The sequence below is a fragment of the Equus przewalskii genome, chromosome 12 (assembly GCF_037783145.1).
Source record: "Equus przewalskii isolate Varuska chromosome 12, EquPr2, whole genome shotgun sequence".
NCBI lineage: Eukaryota > Metazoa > Chordata > Mammalia > Perissodactyla > Equidae > Equus > Equus przewalskii.
The window spans coordinates 19,794,608-19,815,122 of NC_091842.1; the positions used below are offsets into that span (position 1 = coordinate 19,794,608).

Sequence of the window (20,515 nt, forward strand, 5' to 3'; positions counted from 1 at the left end):
GCCCCCCAGTGCATAGTTGTATATTCTAGTTGTAGGTCCTTCTAGTTCTGTTACGTGGGACGGTGTCTCAGCACGGCTTGATCAGCAGTGCTAGGTCCACGCCCAGGATCTGAACCGGTGAAACCCTGGACTGCTGAAGCAGAGAGTGTGAACTTAACCACTTGGCTACGGGGCCGGTCCCCATTTTCTTTCTTTTCTTTCTTTTTTTTTTTTTGAGGAAGATTAGCCCTGAGCTCACATGTGCTGCCAATCCTCCTCGTTTTTTTGCTGAGGAAGACTGGCCCTGAGCTAACATCCATCCGTGCCCATCTTTCTCCACATTATATGTGGGATGCCTGCCACAGCATGGCTTGCCAAGCAGTGCCATGTCCGCACCCGGGATCCAAACTGGTGAACCCTGGGCCGCCAAAGTGGAACGTGCGAACTTAACCACTGCCCCACGGGGCCATCCCCTTAAATATTTTTAAGTGTACAGTTTAGTGGTGCTAAGTACATTCACATTGTTGTGCTACCATCACCACCATCCCTCTCCGGAACTTTTTCATTTTCCCCAACTGAAACTCTGTACCCATTAAACAATAATGTCCTATTCCCCCTTCTCCCAGCCCCTGGCAACAACCATTCTACTTTCTCTATCTATGAATTTGACTACTCATATAAACCACTGGGGGGTTTTAAGTAGAGTGTCAAGGTGATCTGATTTGCATTTTAAAAACCCTGGCTGCTCTGAGAATGGACTGCAGTGGGGCAAGTAGAGTGGAAATGGAGAGTAGAGGGTCTGGAGGTGAACCCTGGAGGATGAATGGATAGAGCCTGTCCATGGGCTGGATGTGGGCGCTGAGAGTATCAGAGGAACTCAGAACAATGATAAGGTTTTTGGATGAGCGAGGAGGAGGATGGAGGAGCCAGTTCCTGGGGTGGCCCTGGGGGTGATGATAGGATGGACTGTGGCATTTTAGAGCTGGAAGGGAGCTCTTGGAGCTGTCTGGATCAATGTATTAAGAGGGTGGAATAGGTTTCATTGTTGAGGGGACTCTCCAAGGGGCATGGGGAAGAACACTTGTTCTTTCCACTGGGTGTCTCATGGAAATATTGTTCCATAGAATATGCTCTGAGAAAGGCTGAGGCCCAGAGAGGGGAAGGGCCATAAGATCACACAGTTGAGTTAGTGGCAGAGGAAGGCCTGGAACCCCAACCTCTCGAATTTTCAGTCGATGCTCTTGCTCTTTTCTCTCCACCAGGCTGCAGTGCCAGACGGATGGGAAAGGCAAAAGGCTGGAAGCCCAGAGACCAGCTAAGAGACCCCAGGCTGAAATCAGCAAGGGCCTGAGCAAAGGAGCCCACCAGTGAGAGCTGCCACGGGATACTTTTTGTGAAGCCTGTCACCTTTCCTCCAGGGCAATTTCGCATACCTCCCAAACACCTGAATGACATATTTTTCCCCCCATGACATGACCCTTAAACATAACCCTCTTATTTACTTTTCAATACTTATCACAGCCTGTCATTTTTTCTCTTTACATTTATATGACAGTGTGGAATTGTGTATATGACCAGAAGCAGCTCTTCTGACCTCCTAGGTCCCTGCTTCTGGCACTACCCCACATGTCAACTGCATCTTGGTAACCTGGCCTAAAATCCCACCTCTTTCTGGTTGCTGAGATTGTGCCTTCAATAATTTGAGGCATTACTGCATTAGAGTTGTGGAGAAAGACTGCCTGGGTATGAATCCTGGCTTCACCACTTACTAGCTGTGTGGCCTGGGGCAAGGTCATCCCTCTGTGTCTGCTTCTGGATCCAGAAGAGTACCTATCTGAAGTGTTGTGAGGGTTAAATGAGTTAACAAGCCAAATTACTTAGAGTCTGGCACATAGTAAGTGATTGATCAAGGTAAGCTAATATTAATGTCTTAGTCATATCACAGAAGCAAAGGCAGCTCTTGCATAGTGGGCCACTGTTGTGTTCGGAGAGCTTGGAATTGAGAAGTACATTTAAATAGTGCATTAAAATGAGTCCTGTCTTATCTAATTTTTATACAACAATAACAATAAATTGAGAATCCAGTTCGTTTTCACAAGGTCAGCGGGAGTCAGTAAATTTGAAGTGTTCGCGTTGCTTTTCTGGAAATGGCCTGGAGGAGGCAGCGCGAGACGGTGGGAGAGGCTCGCATTTAGGATTTTAGGACCAGGAGTCACTAACGGGCTGTCTGACCTCGGGTAACAACGGAACTCTAAGGCACTGAGAGGCATTCGGCCCAGTGTCCTCAGTAGAAGAGCGAATAAACGTGTGGAAAAACCATAGATAGGTACGTAGACAATCTCTGGAGGGATATTTAAGAAACTGTTAAAGGAGAAATAGGGTGGAAGCAGACTTAATTGAATATTATTTTGTACCTTGTAAATGAAAAAAATTTTTGAGAAACGAACTAGTTGGCCAAAAAAATGTTTTTTAAGCCCGGGTCACTGAGCGGGCCTTCTAGCGGGGACTGGGACGGGGACGTTAGGCCGGGGGGCCCCTAAATCCGGGGCCTGTTTCCCCTCCCCCGTCCCTTCGCCGCCCCCCGCGCTCACGCACCCGAGCCTCACCTTTCACGGCCCAACCTGAGCGCGGACGCTGCGGCCATCTTAACTATGGGCAAGAGGCGCCCGGAACGCAGCTTGCGGAACAGCAAAAGACAACCCGAGGGGGAATAAACGAGGTCATCAACACAGACAGACATTCAGGTGTTAAATGCCTTTCTCTAAAATGGAAGGAAGCTAGCGTGCCCACCCACCATCTTTTCTGAGGGTGCCTTTATTTTTTCGGCCCTCGGAGCACGGCAATCGCGTAACCAGCTGTTTCCCGCATCCTAGAGTGGCCCTTGCCGAAGTTACTTCCGGTCCCCCAGACCTGGGGGAACCCGCCTTTCTGGAGGTCGAATCCTCAGCGTTCGTCCCATGAGCGGGCATGGCGGGGGTGACTCCGCTCCCAGCCCTGCTCCCGGATCCTTGCGGATGTGCCCGCGAAGGTTGGGTTAGAGCAGGAGAGAAAAAGCTGAGGGTCGTGAGCTTCGCGGACGTGGCCGTGTACTTCTCCCCAGAGGAGTGGGGGTGTCTGCGGCTCGTGCAGAGGGCCCTGTACCAGGACGTGATGCGGGAGACCTACGGCCACCTGGGCGCGCTCGGTGAGGTCCGGCCGTCCCGGATCTCTGAAAACGGAAAGAGGCAGGTGGGATTAACAGGAGCAGGCCGGACTCGCCCCGACTCCGGCCCTAAGATGACTCCGTTTACCGTGATCTCCACCAGATCAGCCTAACTGAAATTCATAACTTAGCCTCCCCGGCCAGACTCCTCTAGTGGCTCCCCAGGACTTCCTACAAGAAGTTCAGAACCTGGATCACAACAGGAAGGCCCGTGGCACAACTAACCTCCTCCTCCTCCGGTTCAGACGAGATCTCTTCCTGCAGGCGAGCGATCCCATTTAGCTCCAGCTAAATAGAATCTTTGTTTTTTGGATATGCCTCCCCCTTAATGAGCCTTTGAGCCTTTGCTCTTATTATTCTCTGTATATGCTATGGCTCCAATCTCACATCCTTCAATTCCCTTCTCAAATGCCACCTCCAAGAAATTCCTCCTGGAGCTCTTCTGCCGCATGCTGGAAGTCTTCTCAGAGCTGCTGCTCTGTGTCTATCTCTATAGCCCTGGGCACGGGCTAACCGAAGGTCTCCATACCTGTGCCAGCAGAGCTCATACCTGGTATCTCTCTCCCTTAATGTAAATTTACAGATTAGTGTTAAGGAACCTTATCTCCGGTCACCAATGTTTCCAACACCTGGAACATCTACAACAGTGCTTGGCGCATAAAAGGTGCCCAATACGTTTTCATTAAGCGAAGGCATAGGTAGTCTTAAGAAATGTTTCTTGAGTGATTAGGGTTCTTCTCCAGAATTCCCAGACCCCATACCAGCCCTCATCTCCTGGCTGGAGCAGGAGACCCAGCTGTGGGGTGCAGATGCTCAGGATTCCTAGGAAAGTGGAAGCCAGAGAGGACAGAAAGGTGAGAAACGGGGGCAATGTCCCAGTTCCAGCTAGAAGGGAAAATATTTTGTTGAGTAAGAAGCACCATCTACATGTTCCTTACTGCTGATGTTACTAATTTTTGCTGACCTGAATTAGTCACCCACTGAAGACTGGAGTCTTGACCTTCTCTTTCTCACTTAGTTGACTCTGAGGCATTCAGTGGTTCCATGATGAGGTCGCACAGTATGAATCATCCATATTCTAGGTCAGTGTCAGTATGTGAATTAAAATTTAGGATGGAGGCAGTTTACCTTTCTGTCTCCAGGTCTCTGGGCTCTGCAACAGCTGCTCCTCTGGTTGAGGGTATCTATTCTGGTTGGTTCTGAGTTGGCTGGGAATGTCCCTGACTTGTGAACTCCTCAATTGGCCGACATAGGCCGGGGTGGGTGGCCAGGGAGAGGCTTCCAGGGCCTAGTTACCCATCTGAATGCTTCTGCTGTTGTGAGGGTTGATTCTCTTACCTCAGTATGAGTACACCTTGGAAAGTTAACAAGACGAAAGGTGAGTTTTGAATCTGCCATGTTTCCCAACAGCCACTGAGAAAAATGACACATTTGGAAGATGCCAGCAGAAAGAGTCTATTGGGGAGTTGTCATGAGTGCAGAGACACTGACCTGGTCTCTGAGCCTGCGGCCAGGGCTGCCTGTAGCTAGGCCTTTCCCAAGCCCCCAGTCTATGCCTGGCCTCAACACCTGGCGCTCACGCAGCACCCTCATCCCTGCCCTGAGTGCATGCGCGCTTTACCATTACCTTTAACCTGGCCCATTGTGCCCTGGAGAGGAAACCTTTGCCTGCAGCTAGTGCAGCATCTGCTTCCACCACAGCGAGCACCTCTTGTGCAACCTGCTGACTCACACAGACAAGCCATCCTACTCCTGTCCCCACTGTGGGAGGTGCTTCAGCCAGAGGCTCACCAGGGTTCCATGGGCCTCAGTCCAACCCAGGGGTGTGAACTCTGCCCCAGGTTATTCCCCAGGAGGGTCCGGTCCCCCTGTGAATTTCCAGCATTACCCAAACCTCTTCCATGCCTGTGCATGACAGGTACCACTATGAGGGCTGGGTGCTGACCGGTGACAAAATGCCATTACTCTTAATGGAAATTTTCTGTTTTCTCTTGTGTGCTTCAAGGGTCTGTGAGACTGGGAGAGCTAGCACTGGCGTTGAGTCCCTGGGCAACTGCATCCTTACCCTTTCCAGACTTTTTGTCTTCTCCTTCCCTGCTTCTGCTGTGATCAACTCTTTACTTGCCCAGCTTCCCTGCCTGTAGGGAGAAGCATCCGCCAGATACAAGGTGTCAGGCAGAAGCCTCAAGAAGGCCTTTGGAAGGGGACAAACAGAAAAGCTCCAGACTAGACTCCAGACTAGTTCATTTCCATGAAGTGTGTGAAATGCTGTGACTGATTTAGCTGGCCAAAGGAAAAATATCAAGTCTTCTGAGGGCAGGGTATTTACGAAGGCTTGTGGCGGCTCAGAGTAGGGAGTCCATAAATGTGTGAGAAGGAGGGAGGTTTGGAGGTGGAAACGATGGGGAGATTAAGTGCCATTGATATAGAACCTGAAGTGAGTCCGCTCACCCATTGCACAGCAAGCCAATCTCGGACACCGGGGGTAGTGGAAGAAAGTAAGAATTTTATTATTGCACAGCGCTGGGCAAGGAGAGAGGACCGCTAATGCTGAAATCTCAAACTCCCCGAAAAGCTAAAAGGAAGGGTTTTTATTTGGGGTTTTAGGGAGGGGAGGGGGAGCATATGGCCTTGCTGGTCGGAGCTTTCCCACCAGCCTGTATTTCCTTGCTGGGAGGAGATAGCGAATCAAGGTGCTTGTCCTTGGCTGTGGCTGTCTCCATGGAGGATAGTGGATTCTGGAGGCAGGAAGCCAGGGGGTGAGCAGGGGAAGAGTGTTTTCGTTTAACCCCATATATGCTGGGTTTGATGTAGGGTAACTGATATCAGGGTCGGTATCACCATTTGCTGAGATAAAGACCCCAGGAAGGGCAGGTTGGGGGAAGAAAGGGATGAGTTCAGTTTGAGCCCTGCGGGATCTGAAGTGCTTGTGGGACATCCAGGCAGGGGCAAGGCTGCAGGTGGCTGTGTGATCAGAAGCTTTGGAGCCAGGCTTGAGCCCGTGGATAATAGGTGTTGTAGGGAGGCATCCTGCAGGGCATGTGGGGGAGGGTAAGCTTGCAGAAAGAGGGTCCTTCTGACCTTTCTTAGACCTTACCCTACTCTCCCCTAGCTGCCCCACGATACACTGAAATAGAAACTCCCAGAATTTCAGTCTCGAACAAGCTTCCAATCTAGTTTCTCTTTTACCCACTACTTTTCCCCTCAACATTTGGGAAAGGCTGCTGTCACCCAGTGCTAGGCGGAAGCCCAATTATAAACGGTCCGGCGACGAAAGATAACGGCTGAATTCACAAAGGCGGAGCGGGCCTGGTCAGGGCTGGTACCGCGGTGGCCGGGGCTGACCTCCGGCCGCGCCCGGTCCTTCCTCCAATCTGGGCGGGGCTGAGGCTGCGCCGCCCGGCCGGCGGATGCGAGGACCTGCGCGGGGCAGTGCGGCCGCTCCGCCGCGGCTGCGGGGCCGCCAGCCTCTCCCGCAGTTGGGGCCGGCGCGGCCATTTTGGCTGAGGGCTCGAAGACAAAGCCTCAGGGAGACGCCGGCGGCGTCATCTGGGCACGGTTGCGTAGGAGCAAAGTTCCTGAGGCCGCGTGGCCGCCATTTCTGAGGAAGGCGTCTTCAGTTCTGATTCCGTGTGCCTCAGCCACCACCTCTCCGTTTGTAGCGTCCCTCGGGGGCCCCGAGGGGCCGGTGCCCGCTCTCCCGGCGTTCTCGAGCGCGGGAGGCTCCGCTAGGGGCCGCGCTGGCCTGTCGCCGGGGCTGGCATGGCCCATGGCGCCTCCTCTGGTCCCGCTCCCCGCACGGGAACCACCCGGGCCCGAGCGCGAGGGGAGGGAGGCCGGGCCCGTGAGCTTCGCGGACGTGGCCGTGTACTTCTCCCCGGAGGAGTGGGGGTGTCTGCGGCCCGCGCAGAGGGCCCTGTACCGGGACGTGATGCGGGAGACCTACGGCCACCTGGGCGCGCTCGGTGAGGCCCTACCTGCTCGCCGGGGCCCACCTCCCCGGCACGTGGAGTGGGAGGCCTTAGGTCCGGGAAGTCGGGACCGCGTGGGGTGGCCTCCCGGCACCGTGGGATTTGCATTTTTCTCCCGCAGGATTCAGAGGCACCAAGCCAGCCCTCATCTCCTGGGTGGAGGAAGAGGCTGAACTGTGGTCTCAGGATGCCCAGGATCCGGTGGGAGAGTGTCTGGCAAAAGCAGACACAGGTGAAGTAATGAGTACTCTTTGTCATGGGGACTTTCTCTGGGCCCGACCCATCCCGCTACCCTCTGCCAACTCTTTACCTGCTCATCAGTTTCTTCCCCGAGTTGCTTTCCCAGCCAAGGTTATAATGCCTGGTCCCTACCTAGCTTCTGGATTCAGCCTAGAAAGGGGTTGTGAGTGTGACCCAGGCCCGGCATGGGTGTAGCACCCTGGCACGCTTGCCTCTCCACTCCCTGCTCCTGCGAGTTTGAGCCCCTCACATCTAGTTGGTCACTAAGCTCTGCTGAGCTCCACATCATCCTTCTTGCTGTTTTCCTACATTCCAGCTCCTCTGCCACCTCCTCTGTTTTAGTCTACTTTGTTTTTGTTATATTTTTATAGCAGCCGTCTTTCTTTGGCTCCCGTTGTTTTTTCCTCTTGTTCATGTTGTCAAACTGTTGCCCTGCCCCTCTGAACTTGTCAGTGCCAGCCACATTCATGCCTCTCTTTGTGCTGTTCCTGTTACCTACAGCATCCTTCTGCACTCACTCATCCTCCATGATCCAGCTGAAATGTCGCGCCCCCCCATTTCCCCAGCCCTGAGGTAGATATTATTGTTCCTCTATTCCCTCTTTCTCTGTCTCTGCAGCTTTTCTTTCTGTCCTTTGCAGCTGAGGAAAAGGTGTCACTCCTAGCTTCCTTCCTGTACTGAGCTGAGTCCCAGAGTCAGCTGTGCGTCCAGAAGGTGGCTGCATCTAAGAGGCTTCTCTGTCACCATATGGGGTGTGGGATTCAAGGACCAGGGTAAGGCAGGGTCTGAGCTCTCCCATTATCTCCCAGCAGATTTCAGAAACAGGGGAGAGAAAGGACAAAGAGAAGAGACTGAGGCACTGGAGGAGATCCTTTCTGTGGATGCTCGGCCTCCTGGGCTGAAGGCTGTCAAAACAACTTCTGCTGGGCTCCCCAGTGGTATAGAGCAGCCATCCCGGGCACCTCGCCGAGGTCGCCCCCCACTCTGTGCCCACCCCCCTGTCCCAAGGGCAGACCAGCGTCATGGCTGCTACATGTGCGAGAAGAGTTTTGCCTGGCGCTCCACCCTAGTGGAGCATCTGTATACCCACACGGGTGAGAAGCCCTTCTGCTGCCCTGACTGTGGCAAGGGCTTTAGCCAGGCCTCTTCTCTGAGCAAGCACCGGGCGATCCACCGTGGGGAGCGGCCCCACCTCTGTCCGGACTGCGGCCGGGCTTTCACCCAGCGCTCTGCCCTCATCACCCACCTACGGGTCCACACGGGCGAGAAGCCCTACCGCTGTGCCGACTGTGGCCGCTGCTTCAGCCAGAGCTCTGCCCTCTACCAGCACCAGCGAGTCCACAGTGGCGAGACCCCTTTCCCCTGCCTGGATTGTGGCCGCGCCTTTGCCCATGCCTCAGACCTTCGGCGCCATCTCCGCACCCATACGGGTGAGAAGCCCTACCCGTGCCCAGACTGTGGACGCTGCTTCCGACAGAGCTCCGAAATGGCAGCCCATCGGCGTACCCACAGTGGCGAACGCCCCTACCCCTGTCCTCAGTGTGGCAGGTGCTTTGGCCAGAAGTCAGCCATGGCCAAGCACCAGTGGGTCCACAGGCCTGGTGCTGGGGGGCGCAGGGGCCGGGGGGCCAGTGGGTTGCCTGTGCCCCTAGCCCCTGGCCCAGGGGACCTAGACCCACCTGTGGGCTTCCAGCACTATCCAGAGATATTCCAGGAGTGTGGGTGATGGCCTCAAAGGTGACAAGGCAAAGGGTGAAGATTTAGACATTGCCTGAGGCCCAAACTGGGCTCAGGGGTCTGAACCTCTGTGGTGGCTCCAGGGAGGTCACAGAATTTCTGGCAAGAGCTGGACCTGGGGGATGAGAACCATCTCATCTTAGGCCCTCACCAGCTTGATCTGCTGACACCTTGCTCCCTACTGTCCCAGACTCTAGAAGCCCCCTTTACTGAGTTAGGGCTGAGGTAGGAACCCCTAGACCTCCACTGTGGGGACGTTTCTCAGAAAAGGCTGTTTCTCAGGCTCGATGTGTTAAGAGGATTGAGGTAGAGGAGAACTTTGTTTTACCCATTGTCTGTACTGTAAAAGTTGAAAACTGGTGGCCAGGTACTGAATCTGGCCTGCAGCAGACCTTTTAATTTTTTCGACCCAGCTAGCATTTTAAAATGTTACGAATTATTGGTTAAAATTTAAAAGTTGGGATATTTCACACAAAAATCCCGGTTTCTGGCCTCTCTTGAAAAATCCAAAGATTTGGCAACTCAACCTGCGCTACCATGAAACCACAGTTGGTGGGAGCTGAGGGGCAGCTGACCCCTTTGGACGGAGCAGGAGCCCCTGCTTCCCAGCTCAGCAGGCCCGCCGCTCCTTATCAGCTTCTGATCCACGTCAGCTGGCACTCATCACAGCTTGTCCGTGTCTCTGCAAAGCAGGCCCTCTCCATCTGGACTTTTCCATTCATTTACATGACCTGTTGGGCTCCTGTAGTCATTTGAGTTTGCAGACTGGTCTACAGCATTCAAGTCTTCCTGAATCGGCTTCAGGTAGAGAGCATATATGTGGAAGGATGGCAGGAGAGAAGTAAAAGCAGGTTTTATTTTAGATCTTCGCTTGTATTGCATTTTATGGTTTATGGAGTACCGTCTTGTCTGTCACCTCATTTCATCCTCATAACTGCCTGAGGAAGGAAGCATCTTGCTTGGGGAGGACAGCCCAGTCAGGAAGAGGCAGTCAGGACTGAATCTTTTGGCCCAAACCAGTGGTATTTCTGCCATAGCACAGCAGCACTCTCAGCTGACTGGCTGTTCCTATTTTTGAAGGGGAAGGCCCGGAGAGCTCTCCAGTCTCCAGTCTCCTTGAGCCTCCCTGGAAAAGCCCTATGGCTCAGGCCTTAGCCACTCTAGACCCAGCCAGGAGGGCCTCATCACCTTTTTGAACTGGAAGAGATCTTAGCTTTTCCATCCTTTTGTAGTTGGGGAACTGCAGACTGGGAAAGGCTAAGCAACCTGTCCAAGGTCACACATACTAAGATTCCAGGGTTCTTGGTTTACTGCTGTCTTTACCACACCACTCCTGAGTTCCTTGCCAGTGTCTCAACCAAGGTTCTGGAGGCATGTGCCCAATCCCTGTGATGGCACCAAGGTACTGACCTGGGCCAGGGAGAGAGCAGCACAGTGTTAGTGAAGCCCAGGTACAAGATAAGTGACAAAGGAGCCACCTAGTAGACCAAGTTAAGGGAGAAACCAGCCTAAAATGAGAGTTCCAAGGCAAACAAAAGCAAAGCTTGCACCTTTACTCTCTTTAGGTACCTGCCATCGTGAACTAAGGGGGACCAGGCCAGGAACGTCTGGGGGTATTAGCCAGAGTGAACTGCACTTACCTATATTTGCAAGCTCTGCGCAGAATCTCTCCCCTATCACCTGTGACTCCATTATCCATCTACCACTGAATCCTCTGTGGTCAGAGCCCAGCTTCGTCCAGGTGATGGAAGCACCAGCCATGGGTCAACCCTTTCCTGCGTCTGGTCAGGATGACCCTTCACCTCAAGGAGTAGTAGCAGGGCCTTATGACTTCTGCTGGCCTGTTCCCACTTGCCTTATTCACCCAACTCAGCCCTGTGTCTGGCCTACCTTAGAGTAGGAAACCAGATTTGTCAACCTGAGAAACTTCTAAAGGAAGAGCTAGAAAATTTGGGGAAAAGACACTGTTCAGGTAATGAACTGACTTGATTCCAACTTAATCTTAAAATCTGACCCTAAACTTTACTGGAAGGATTGGCTCATCTGCCACCTTGTCACAAGGGGGATGTGGGATGAGAAGAGGCACCATGGTAGTCCGAGCTACCTTTGTACCAGCTTTTAAATCCCTAGAGAAGCCAGTGCACAACAGTCCCCTCCCCTAACCCTCAGTGTTACCTGGGGAAAGCCCAGCTTGCAACACCAGTTCTCAGCTCAGCCTCAAAGCCAGATCTGGACCCTGCCCTCAGCTTGCCAATTAAAGGTGCCATAATTATTGCTCTCTCTGAGTGCTTTGAAGTGTGCAAGGCTTCCCTAGGGCCCACCCAATTCCTCTGCTTTCTGCCCTTGTGACCCAGCTCTCCGCCATTTAATTTTTGAGTGTCATGAAATGCTTAAGCCTCAGTCTCACTCCATTCTTAGCTCCTCGTTTCTTGGCACAGATACTTCAACCCAAGGTAGGGCTCCCTTTTCTCTCTGCTACCACAAGTCTTTGAGGCTCAGACCTTGAAGCCATTTAAGCCAAGAAAAGGATTTCCTAGGGCTTCATTGGTGTGCCAGGAGGAATGCTTGTCTGCACCAGACAGAATGAGCCCCATCCACATGGCCAGAGTGAGATGTCAAGGCCATCACCACATGGCCCATCCTTAGCTTGTCCAAGCCATGTAAAATAAGGGTAAGTATTGATTCGACTCCAAAGACCCCTAAAATTTTTTGGAATATTGACATGTATCTTTCTAGGAACAGGATGTGCAAAGATGTTTATGGTCCAAAGAAGCTAAAACCTGCTCTAGGCTTGTGTTTTTCAAAGTAAGGCTTTTCTACCACAGAATCACATGCAGGATCTCTTTACAATATAGCTAGCTCCCTGGGCTCTGTCTCTGGCCCATTGAATCAGAATCTCCAGGGATGGAATCTTACACTTGCTAAAGTTTGAGAACCACTGGTCTGAACAAAACATTATTTTCTAGCTGCTCTCAGCTTTGTAAGAGTAGGGGTTGGTCTCAGGGCCTGTTCCAAATGTGTCAGACCAGGGCATGACCTAACCATATGCAGAGTCCCATTTCCTTTGTTCTTCCCAAAGGGGCCTGTACCATGTCTGATCTCTTCCTGGGTACTTCAAATCTTCTGGAATATACTGGGGCATCTCTTGTAGCATCTGATCAAAAGCCTCTTAGAGGACTGGTCCTTTGCACGCAGGGAGGGAGCAATTCATGCAGGAGGCCCTCTCACGCTGATAACCTTTATGAAGACTATCTTGGGTGTGGGCCTACAGTGTGGGCCAAGTTAGCTGGACCTTGGCTGCATGCTGAACAACTCTGTCCCAGTGCTGCTGCACACCAGGGGATGATGCTGTGGGCAAAGTGGCTGCCCAACTCAGAAACACACACAGAGCTCCTCCTCTCCAGGACACAGTGGTATAACAAGGTCAGTGAATTCCTGCCTTGGATTAGTTGGTGTTGGGCCAAGTTGGAACCCTAATCAGAGGCTTCCCTGTGCTTAGAGCCTCTCACGGCAGGCAGGTGGCAGGCAGAAGCTGGCTGCCATTGCATAGACAGGACTGGTGCTGGAGGACACTGCCTGGAAGTTGGCCACTCTTTTTACACTAGGCACTAGTGAGGCTGAATTTCTGTGTAGAAATGCTGGTGCCAAAGCAATTTGAAGCCTTGGCCGAACTTCTGCTACATGTGGCGCTTGTGGTCTATGCTATGCTGAGTGTGGGCAGTGGACCATGTCACAGCTGTGGTTGGAGGCCTTGCCACATACTTTGCGGGGGATGGCTGCTCTCTGAATTTTCTGGTAGGTAAGCAGGTTGGAGGCCAGAGAAAATTCTCAAGCAGGAGATTTCTGTCACTCACTTGTGTGAGTGCTTTGGGGATTACCAGGGGGTGCCCCGGGTCCAGGTCTTCCTGTAATCAGTGCACTTGTAGGGTGCTCCGCCTGTTTGGGCCCTTTAATGCTGGACCGTGTGAGCCATTCTTAGCAAAAATTTTAGGACAGACAGACATTGGGATGGGAGAGAGGCATGCAGCTGGAAGCTGTTCCTCTGGAGGGCAGAAAGGTACCCCCACTTAATTTATAGGAAGATATCTGTCTGTGATTCCATTTGTAAGTTCTAATGAGATTGCTTATCGCCAGCTTTTTACCACTTGGAATTCTCCAAATTCTTGTTCTCGTCTCTTTTCAGGAGAATGGAAGATAACATCTTTCCTCCTAGCCAGTTTCTTCCCTTCAAAAGAGACTGGAAGATAATATCTTTCCTCCTAGCCAGTTTCTTCCCTTCGTTTGGCTGGGAAGGCAACAAAACAATCCATGGCTCTTGCATCACTCACACAGGAGAACCTGGCTTATGAATTGTCAAGAACTTTACCAAACTAATTTCAGCAGCAAGGTTAGAAAAGAGACAAGAATTGGATCCTTTGTCTTTCCAGGGTCACTTTTTCCTTGATTCAAAGCTGCACCAATGGCAGTGTTTTTCAGGTTTCCTTCCTCTACAAGCCTCTATCCAAGTCAGGCAGGGCTGGAGACTTTAGCTGCCTTAAAGGCCAGATGATTCTCCCTCTGTCCACTTCCCCTCCTGAACTCTGTCACCTTCATCTGGAAGGAATTCCCATAGGATCCGTGTCTCTCCGTGAGAAAATCCAGGTACTAGAGACTAAGGCTCCCAGGGACTGAGTTAAACTCAGGCTTTGGGTTTAGGGGAAGGTGGCGGGGAGAGGGAGGGTAATAGAAAGGAAAGCAGCCTCCCCTCTGCGGGAAGATGCTCAGACTGGCCCCTTCAGCACCTGGAACCTGTAAGGAAGAAGGAAAAAAAGTGCTGGGAAAGGGAGCATGGAGGGGACCAGGGAAGGAAGGGTGTCTGTCCCCAGATGCCCTGCTTTCATTCTTCAGAAAGATAAAACATAGTGAAGAGTAAATGGGGGCGGGAAAATCTCTGAAAGCCCAGGCCCGGCTCGAGGGAAGACGCCAGGTTACTACCCTCCCACTCCTCCCGCTGGCACTTCTGGCTGGAAGAGGAGGTGGAACAGACCTGAGCACCCTCCAACCAATCAGAAAGGTGCCTGGCGTTCCCTGCCGACAATTAGTACCCAGCAGTTGGTGTTGTGGGAGGAGGCGGGACGGTGAGAGCACGAGCTCCACCGGCCAATTGCTGAGCTCCCTGGGAGGTAGGGGCGGTGCCTCTAGAAACCGGAGGCGGGGCTGTTTCCTTGGCAACGATCCTAGCCCTCCCGGCGTGGGGAAGGGTGATTAGGAGGAGCCGAGGGGAGGGGGCCAGGAGGAGTGCGGTGGGCGCGCCGGTGTTGGGGAGTGGAGTTACCGGAGGGGGTTCCCAGACTCCGGAGCCTGATGAGCCCAAGGTGGGGGTCTGTCCAGGTTCCCGAGGCCCGGCTGGAGCTGACCCCGAGGCTGGGGAGGGGCGGGGAGCTAGATACCGCCCCCGCTGGCGGCGGAAAGCGTCGCTCCTTCTCGCTGACCTTGGTCTCGCTTGTCGCCTCGCCCTTGGCCGCAGGCACTGACGGACGCTGGGCCCAGGAGACGGACAGATAGGCCCCCAGACGGACGGAAACCTAGGACCTAGGCGCACAAACTGCCCCAGCCTCTCCTGCCGGCTCCAGGGCGCCCCGTAACCCCCCACCTCAGCGCCGGGGCCATCCAGCCCAGGGTTAATGCCAACGAGTTTCCACCTCCAGCCTCTCCTAGAGAGGCCGCGGCGCTAGCCAGCGGGGGAAACTGGCCGCGGACGGACACTTCCTGTGCGAGGGGAGGGGGGTCGAACCGCCGTAGCCCAGACCGGGGCTGGGGGGCCGGACGGCGGGGTCTCGGGCGGGGAGCCGTACCTGGGGGCGGCTGGGTGAGTCGTGAAGCCCCTCACCTCCGAGGCCACGACGCGTGGGGGTTGTGAGGGCCCCAGGGCAAGCCGAGACCTTGTGGGTGGGGGCGGGACCGCGGGTAGGGGAGGGGCCCGGCGGGCCGGAGAGGCCCAGGGTCAAGACGTCAGGCCTTGGGGGCTGGGGCTGGACAGCCGGGTCTCCTGGGCGGCGCTGAGCGGACGGGCGGCGAGGCCCGGGTCTCAGGGCACTCAGGCCGGGTCGCAGGATCGTCTGCCATCGCCGCTGCCGCCGCACTGGGAGCCAGCGGGGATGGAAAGGGAGGCGTCGCCGTGGGGCCTCGAGCCCCAGGATGTGCAAAGTCCTGACGAAATGGGGAGCCCCCAAGGGTCCCTCCAAGGTGAGGGAGGGAGCGCCCTCCGAGGAGCGTGCCTGGGAGCGGGAGAGTGGGTTGTGGTCCGTGGGAGGGGAAGAGAGCCGGGGGCTTGGACACCTGGGACTTGGAGGAGGCGGGGGCGGGGGTTTGCTGTGGGGGAGGTGGGAATTTCAGCACCTGCCCAAGGGCCAGCGACCCTGCGGAGGAGGAGAGAGGTTTGTGACAACTAATGGTGGGACCCAGTGACCTTCTAGACCCTACACAATCTGGGTTTTCTGTAATTCTCTAATCCTGCAGGCAACATGAGTGAGAATGAGGAAGAAGGAATTTCTCAGCAAGAAGACACTGGGGACTATGAGGTCGAAGAAATACCTTTTGGGCTTGAACCCCAGAGCCCTGGGTTTGAGCCACAAAACCCAGAGTTTGAATCCCAAAGCCCCAGGTTTGAGCCTGAAAGCCCAGGTTTTGAGTCCCACAGCCCTGGGTTTGTGCCCCCAAGCCCTGAATTTGCACCCAGAAGCTCTGAATCAGATTCTCAGAGCCCTGAGTTTGAACCCCAGAGCCCTAGGTATGAGCCCCAAAGCCCTGGGTATGAACCCAAGAGCCCTGGGTATGAATCTCAAAGCTCCAGGTATGAATCCAAGAGCCCAGGGTATGAACCCCAAAACCCTGTATTTGAACCCCAGAATCCTGAGTTCAAAACCCAGAGCCCTGAATTTGAAGCTCAAAGTTCCAGATTCCAGGAAGGTGCAGAGATGATTCTGAATCCAGAGGAAAAGAATCCCTTGAGCATCCCCTTGGGAGTCCACCCCTTGGACTCCTTCACCCAGGGGTTTGGGGAGCAGCCCACAGGGGGTCTGCCCCTAGGGCCACCTTTTGAGATGCCCACAGGGGCCCTACTGGCTTCCCCCGATTTTGCGATGCTCCAGAATCCTCTGGGCCTGACAGGGACCCTTCGGGGTCCAGGCCGACGGGGTGGTAGGGCCAGGGGTGGGCAGGGCCCTCGACCTAACATCTGTGGCATCTGCGGGAAGAGCTTTGGGCGAGGCTCCACCCTGATCCAGCACCAGCGCATCCATACGGGTGAGAAGCCCTATAAATGTGAGGTCTGTAGCAAGGCCTTCTCCCAGAGCTCTGACCTCATCAAACACCAGCGCACCCACACGGGTGAGCGGCCCTACAAGTGTCCCCGTTGCGGCAAGGCCTTCGCTGACAGCTCTTACCTGCTTCGCCACCAGCGCACCCACTCTGGTCAGAAGCCCTATAAGTGCCCGCACTGTGGCAAGGCCTTCGGTGACAGCTCCTACCTCCTGCGGCACCAGCGCACCCACAGCCATGAGCGGCCCTACAGCTGCCCCGAGTGCGGCAAGTGCTACAGCCAGAACTCATCCCTGCGTAGTCACCAGAGGGTGCACACCGGGCAAAGGCCCTTCAGCTGTGGCATCTGTGGAAAGAGCTTCTCCCAGCGTTCGGCACTTATCCCCCATGCCCGCAGCCATGCCCGCGAGAAGCCCTTCAAGTGCCCTGAGTGTGGCAAGCGCTTTGGCCAGAGCTCTGTGCTGGCCATCCATGCCCGCACCCATCTGCCAGGCCGCACCTACAGCTGCCCTGACTGCGGCAAGACCTTCAACCGTTCTTCTACACTGATTCAGCACCAGCGTTCCCACACCGGTGAGCGGCCCTACAGATGTGCTGTGTGTGGCAAGGGCTTCTGCCGCTCTTCAACGCTGCTGCAGCATCACCGGGTCCACAGTGGGGAGCGGCCCTACAAGTGCGATGACTGTGGAAAGGCCTTCTCACAGAGCTCCGACCTCATCCGCCACCAGCGGACCCATGCAGCTGGCCGGCGCTGACCTGGGGCCCTGTCAGGGGCGGGGAGGTGCTGGGCAGAAGAGAAGGGGACAGGGAACTAGAGAAATCTTTAGAGACGCTAGTGGAAAAGCTGAAGGAGAAAAAAGGAATTGACGATTCTAGGAGGAGAGGGGGCCAGGGTGGAGGAAGTTACATGCCCTGGAGACTTATGGGAAATGGGCTATGAAGAGGGGTTGGAGGGAGGCCAAACAGGCTGCAGGAGGCTCTGGGAGAGATCCAGAAAGAGGTCAGCAGAGAGCAGGCCTCAGCAGCAGTATGCCCCTTGATAGCTGCCTCGCTTGGCAAAGTGCTAGGTGGGAGTGGGGGGAGGGAGGGGGAACGTTACTTAATTAGAGTGGGGTAGCTTAGATTGGTAGCTACTGAGACCCTCATTGAGTCAGAGAGGGGTGAGGGTAGGTGGGGTGGGGAGTGGGGCCCTGGGGTGGGGCCTGGGCCTCTTGAGTGCAAACCTCAGCCCCCTTTGTTTTTCTCAGGCTTTGGAGCTCCTGAAATTGAGTTCAATAAAAACCTTCATGTGGTGAAAGAGACTTGTCCTTAAAATGTGTGCATGGACAGTGCCCTGGGCAGTAGGTCATAACTATGGACCACCAGTGAAGCCATAGGGCCTTGTCTGGGAAGTGCTGTTATATTCAGTGTTAACTGGAATTTTGTGATCTGAGGCTCAGAAGACATGACTTGCTCATATCTGCCCAGGTTCACGTCCCATGCTTTGAATATTGCACAAACACAGAGGGGCCCAGTGTGGCAAGTGTGAGAAAGCCCTTAACCATTGTGGAGATCCCTCTTCCTAAACACAGAAGGTCTGTCCTTGGGCCAGAAAACAGACCCTATTCTCATTCCTAGGCATAGAGCCTGCATTCCATCTCTCCCTGGCTCCCAGCACCTAGCTGCGCTGTCTCTCTTCCCCTCCCCAGCTGGAACCTGACTCTGATCAGAACCACAGGGAGTGTCTGCAGTTCCAACCCCAGGCGTAAGGGGGTACATATAGGACCCTGTATGAAGATTGGACAACTCCAGCCTTTAAGACCCTCCCGCCAGGCTGGGCCTGATTTGCCACCAATCTGCCTCCTTTTTAGGACCCCTGTACCTACTGGTGTTGCCATTCTGCTACCATTCCACCTTTATCCTACCTTCCTTTCCCAGCTGAGCCTCAGCCCTCCTAACACTTGGCTGCTCAGGAAAGGACGGGGAATTGGTGATATCAGTGAGTCTAAGGGATTTTGGGGTGTGGCCTGCCGTGCTTAGCCAATGAGGACAGGGAATCACCCAGCTGCTGGGCATGTCTTGAGGTGAACACCTACTAAGGGCCTGAAAATGCCCTGTGACAGTTGATTCATTCTATTTCACAGCTAAGGAAAATGGAGCTCACAGAGTTAAGTGACCTGCTCAAAGTCACTCTGTGGCTCAGAGGCAAATGAAGACATTCAGACCACATCTGCTGGGCTCCACCTGCCCCTAGCAGATTCACCACACAGGTAGGTGGGGAGTCGTCAGTCTACAAGGTCTCTTGGGCCTCAGAATCCTGACATCACCCCCAGCGCCATGCCCCTCCTCAGGGCATTATAGCTTGACAAGAGCAATTAGCTTCTCTAAGCACGTTTCACTCCAGCCTCTCATGATGGGCAAGCTCTGGAAGGGCCTAAGAGATCATGTAGCTCAATATGGTTTGATTGCAATGGTTCTCAAAGTTTTAATTATTTTTGGAAAATAATTGTTTTCCAAGTGAAAACATTTTTCAAGTGAAATCTCACAGTCTTTTAAACACCTTTGTGAACTTTATGCACATTTTTGTACAGACACCTTACCACACATAATTTCAAAGACTAAGTGCTCCAACTCCCACATTTAATATAACTCATGTATGTAACTATATATGTTGAATAGAACTGCATTTGACTACCCGACATGATATTACATTTGCAGACATTTACTGCAATATTTATCTCAATTATACAATTTCATTTTTATATTATGAAGTTGATTTCTTTTTCAGCTCCCAAATATGTTCATAGACCCTTGGAAGCTGGGAGACCCTGAGCACAGTGCCTTTAGTGTTTAATTGATAAAGTAGTCTGTATGCACAGAACCTTAGTATATAACCTCAGACCCAACCACCCCTCTCTTCCATGACAGCTCCCGAGGTACCTTCAGACCCCAGGTGGAACAGATCAAACCCAGAAAGGGCACCTGTCTTCCCCAACATCGTGGTCTCTTAACTTGTGGTCCAGCATGCTGCTTTTACCACATCATCCTGCGCAACTAAACAACCCATCTCTATCCACCACCATTATCAAGCACTTAAGTGCTAGGAACAGTGCTAAGCAGTTTATGGGTGTTCTCATTTAATGCTCGTAACAGCTCTGAGGTGTATACAGTTATTATTCCCACTTTACAGATGAAGAAATGAGTCCCAGGGGCCGGCCCGGTTAAGTGCGCACGTTGCGCTTCCATGGCCTGGGGTTCGCCAGTTTGGATCCCGGGTGCAGACATGGCACCACTTGGCAAGCCGTGCTGTGGCAGGCATCCCACATATAAAATAGAGGAAGATGGGCACGGATGCTAGCTCAGAGCTAATCTTCCTTAAAAAAAAGAAATGAGTCCCAGAGAGGATAACTGCCCCGCATCACACAACTAGGGAGCAGTAGAGCCTGGATTCAAACCTACTAGGTTTTGACTATTTTCCTAGCAATACTAAGATGTTATTTAGTTTTTCACTCTTTTATCCCGCAAGTACAGTGTTTTCTAGAGCCTGCATGACATGTGATGACATATGTCGTCCCTCTGACGGCTCGCCTGGAATGTGGTCTTAGGTGTTCTTATGTTTAAAATTTTCCCCATTTAAAATCTAATTGGGAAACACCGATACATATAACCCATATAAACAAAAGCTCTTTGGGGGGCCTCAATTTTTAAGAGTATAAAGGGGTCATGAGACCAAAACATTTGAGGGCCACTGAATCCAACATTTATTGAACACCTCCTTCGTGCCAGCTCTGGTGAGGGGTTGGTACTGGTAACACATGAGTAGGGCCTGAGTCCTACTTTTCAGAACCTCCTAGTCTTGTGACAGGAGCCCACACAGTCAGCACCACACAGTTATGTGCCCCAATGAGGTACAAACAAAGTGGTAATAGAATGGGTCATGTTGTCTAGGAACCGACGAGATGAGGAAAGCTTTGAAGGAGGGAGATTGTTTTTTCTTTTTTTTCCCCCCTTTTTTTTTTGAGGAAGATTAGCCCTGAGCTAACATCTGCTGCCAACCCCCCTCTTTTTGCTGAGGAAGACTGGCCCTGAGCTAACATCCGTGCCCATC

General features: G+C 53.3%; 2 protein-coding genes across 3 annotated transcripts; both read left to right on the forward strand.

The window, feature by feature from the left end:
* Positions 1 to 2,924: 2,924 nt before the first annotated feature.
* LOC103547265 (zinc finger protein 764-like) lies at positions 2,925 to 9,991 on the forward strand. The gene is made up of 3 exons (XM_070568041.1): positions 2,925 to 7,146; positions 7,274 to 7,384; positions 8,205 to 9,991. Exons 1-3 carry the CDS (start codon positions 6,951 to 6,953, stop codon positions 9,116 to 9,118), a joined length of 1,221 nt encoding a protein of 406 aa, XP_070424142.1. The 5' UTR covers positions 2,925 to 6,950; the 3' UTR covers positions 9,119 to 9,991.
* A 4,344-nt stretch (positions 9,992 to 14,335) lies between these two features.
* On the forward strand, positions 14,336 to 17,725 carry ZNF768 (zinc finger protein 768). Of its 2 annotated transcripts, XM_070568039.1 has the most exons (3): positions 14,348 to 14,483; positions 14,636 to 15,354; positions 15,628 to 17,725. In XM_070568039.1, the coding sequence occupies exons 2-3, from the start codon at positions 15,267 to 15,269 to the stop codon at positions 17,181 to 17,183; spliced, it is 1,644 nt and encodes a 547-aa protein (XP_070424140.1). In that variant the 5' UTR covers positions 14,348 to 14,483; positions 14,636 to 15,266; the 3' UTR covers positions 17,184 to 17,725. The 2 variants fall into 2 exon arrangements, with proteins under 2 accessions (XP_070424141.1, XP_070424140.1); XM_070568040.1 differs by lacking the exon at positions 14,636 to 15,354 and having other exon boundaries at positions 14,336 to 14,483.
* The last annotated feature ends 2,790 nt before the right edge of the window (positions 17,726 to 20,515 follow it).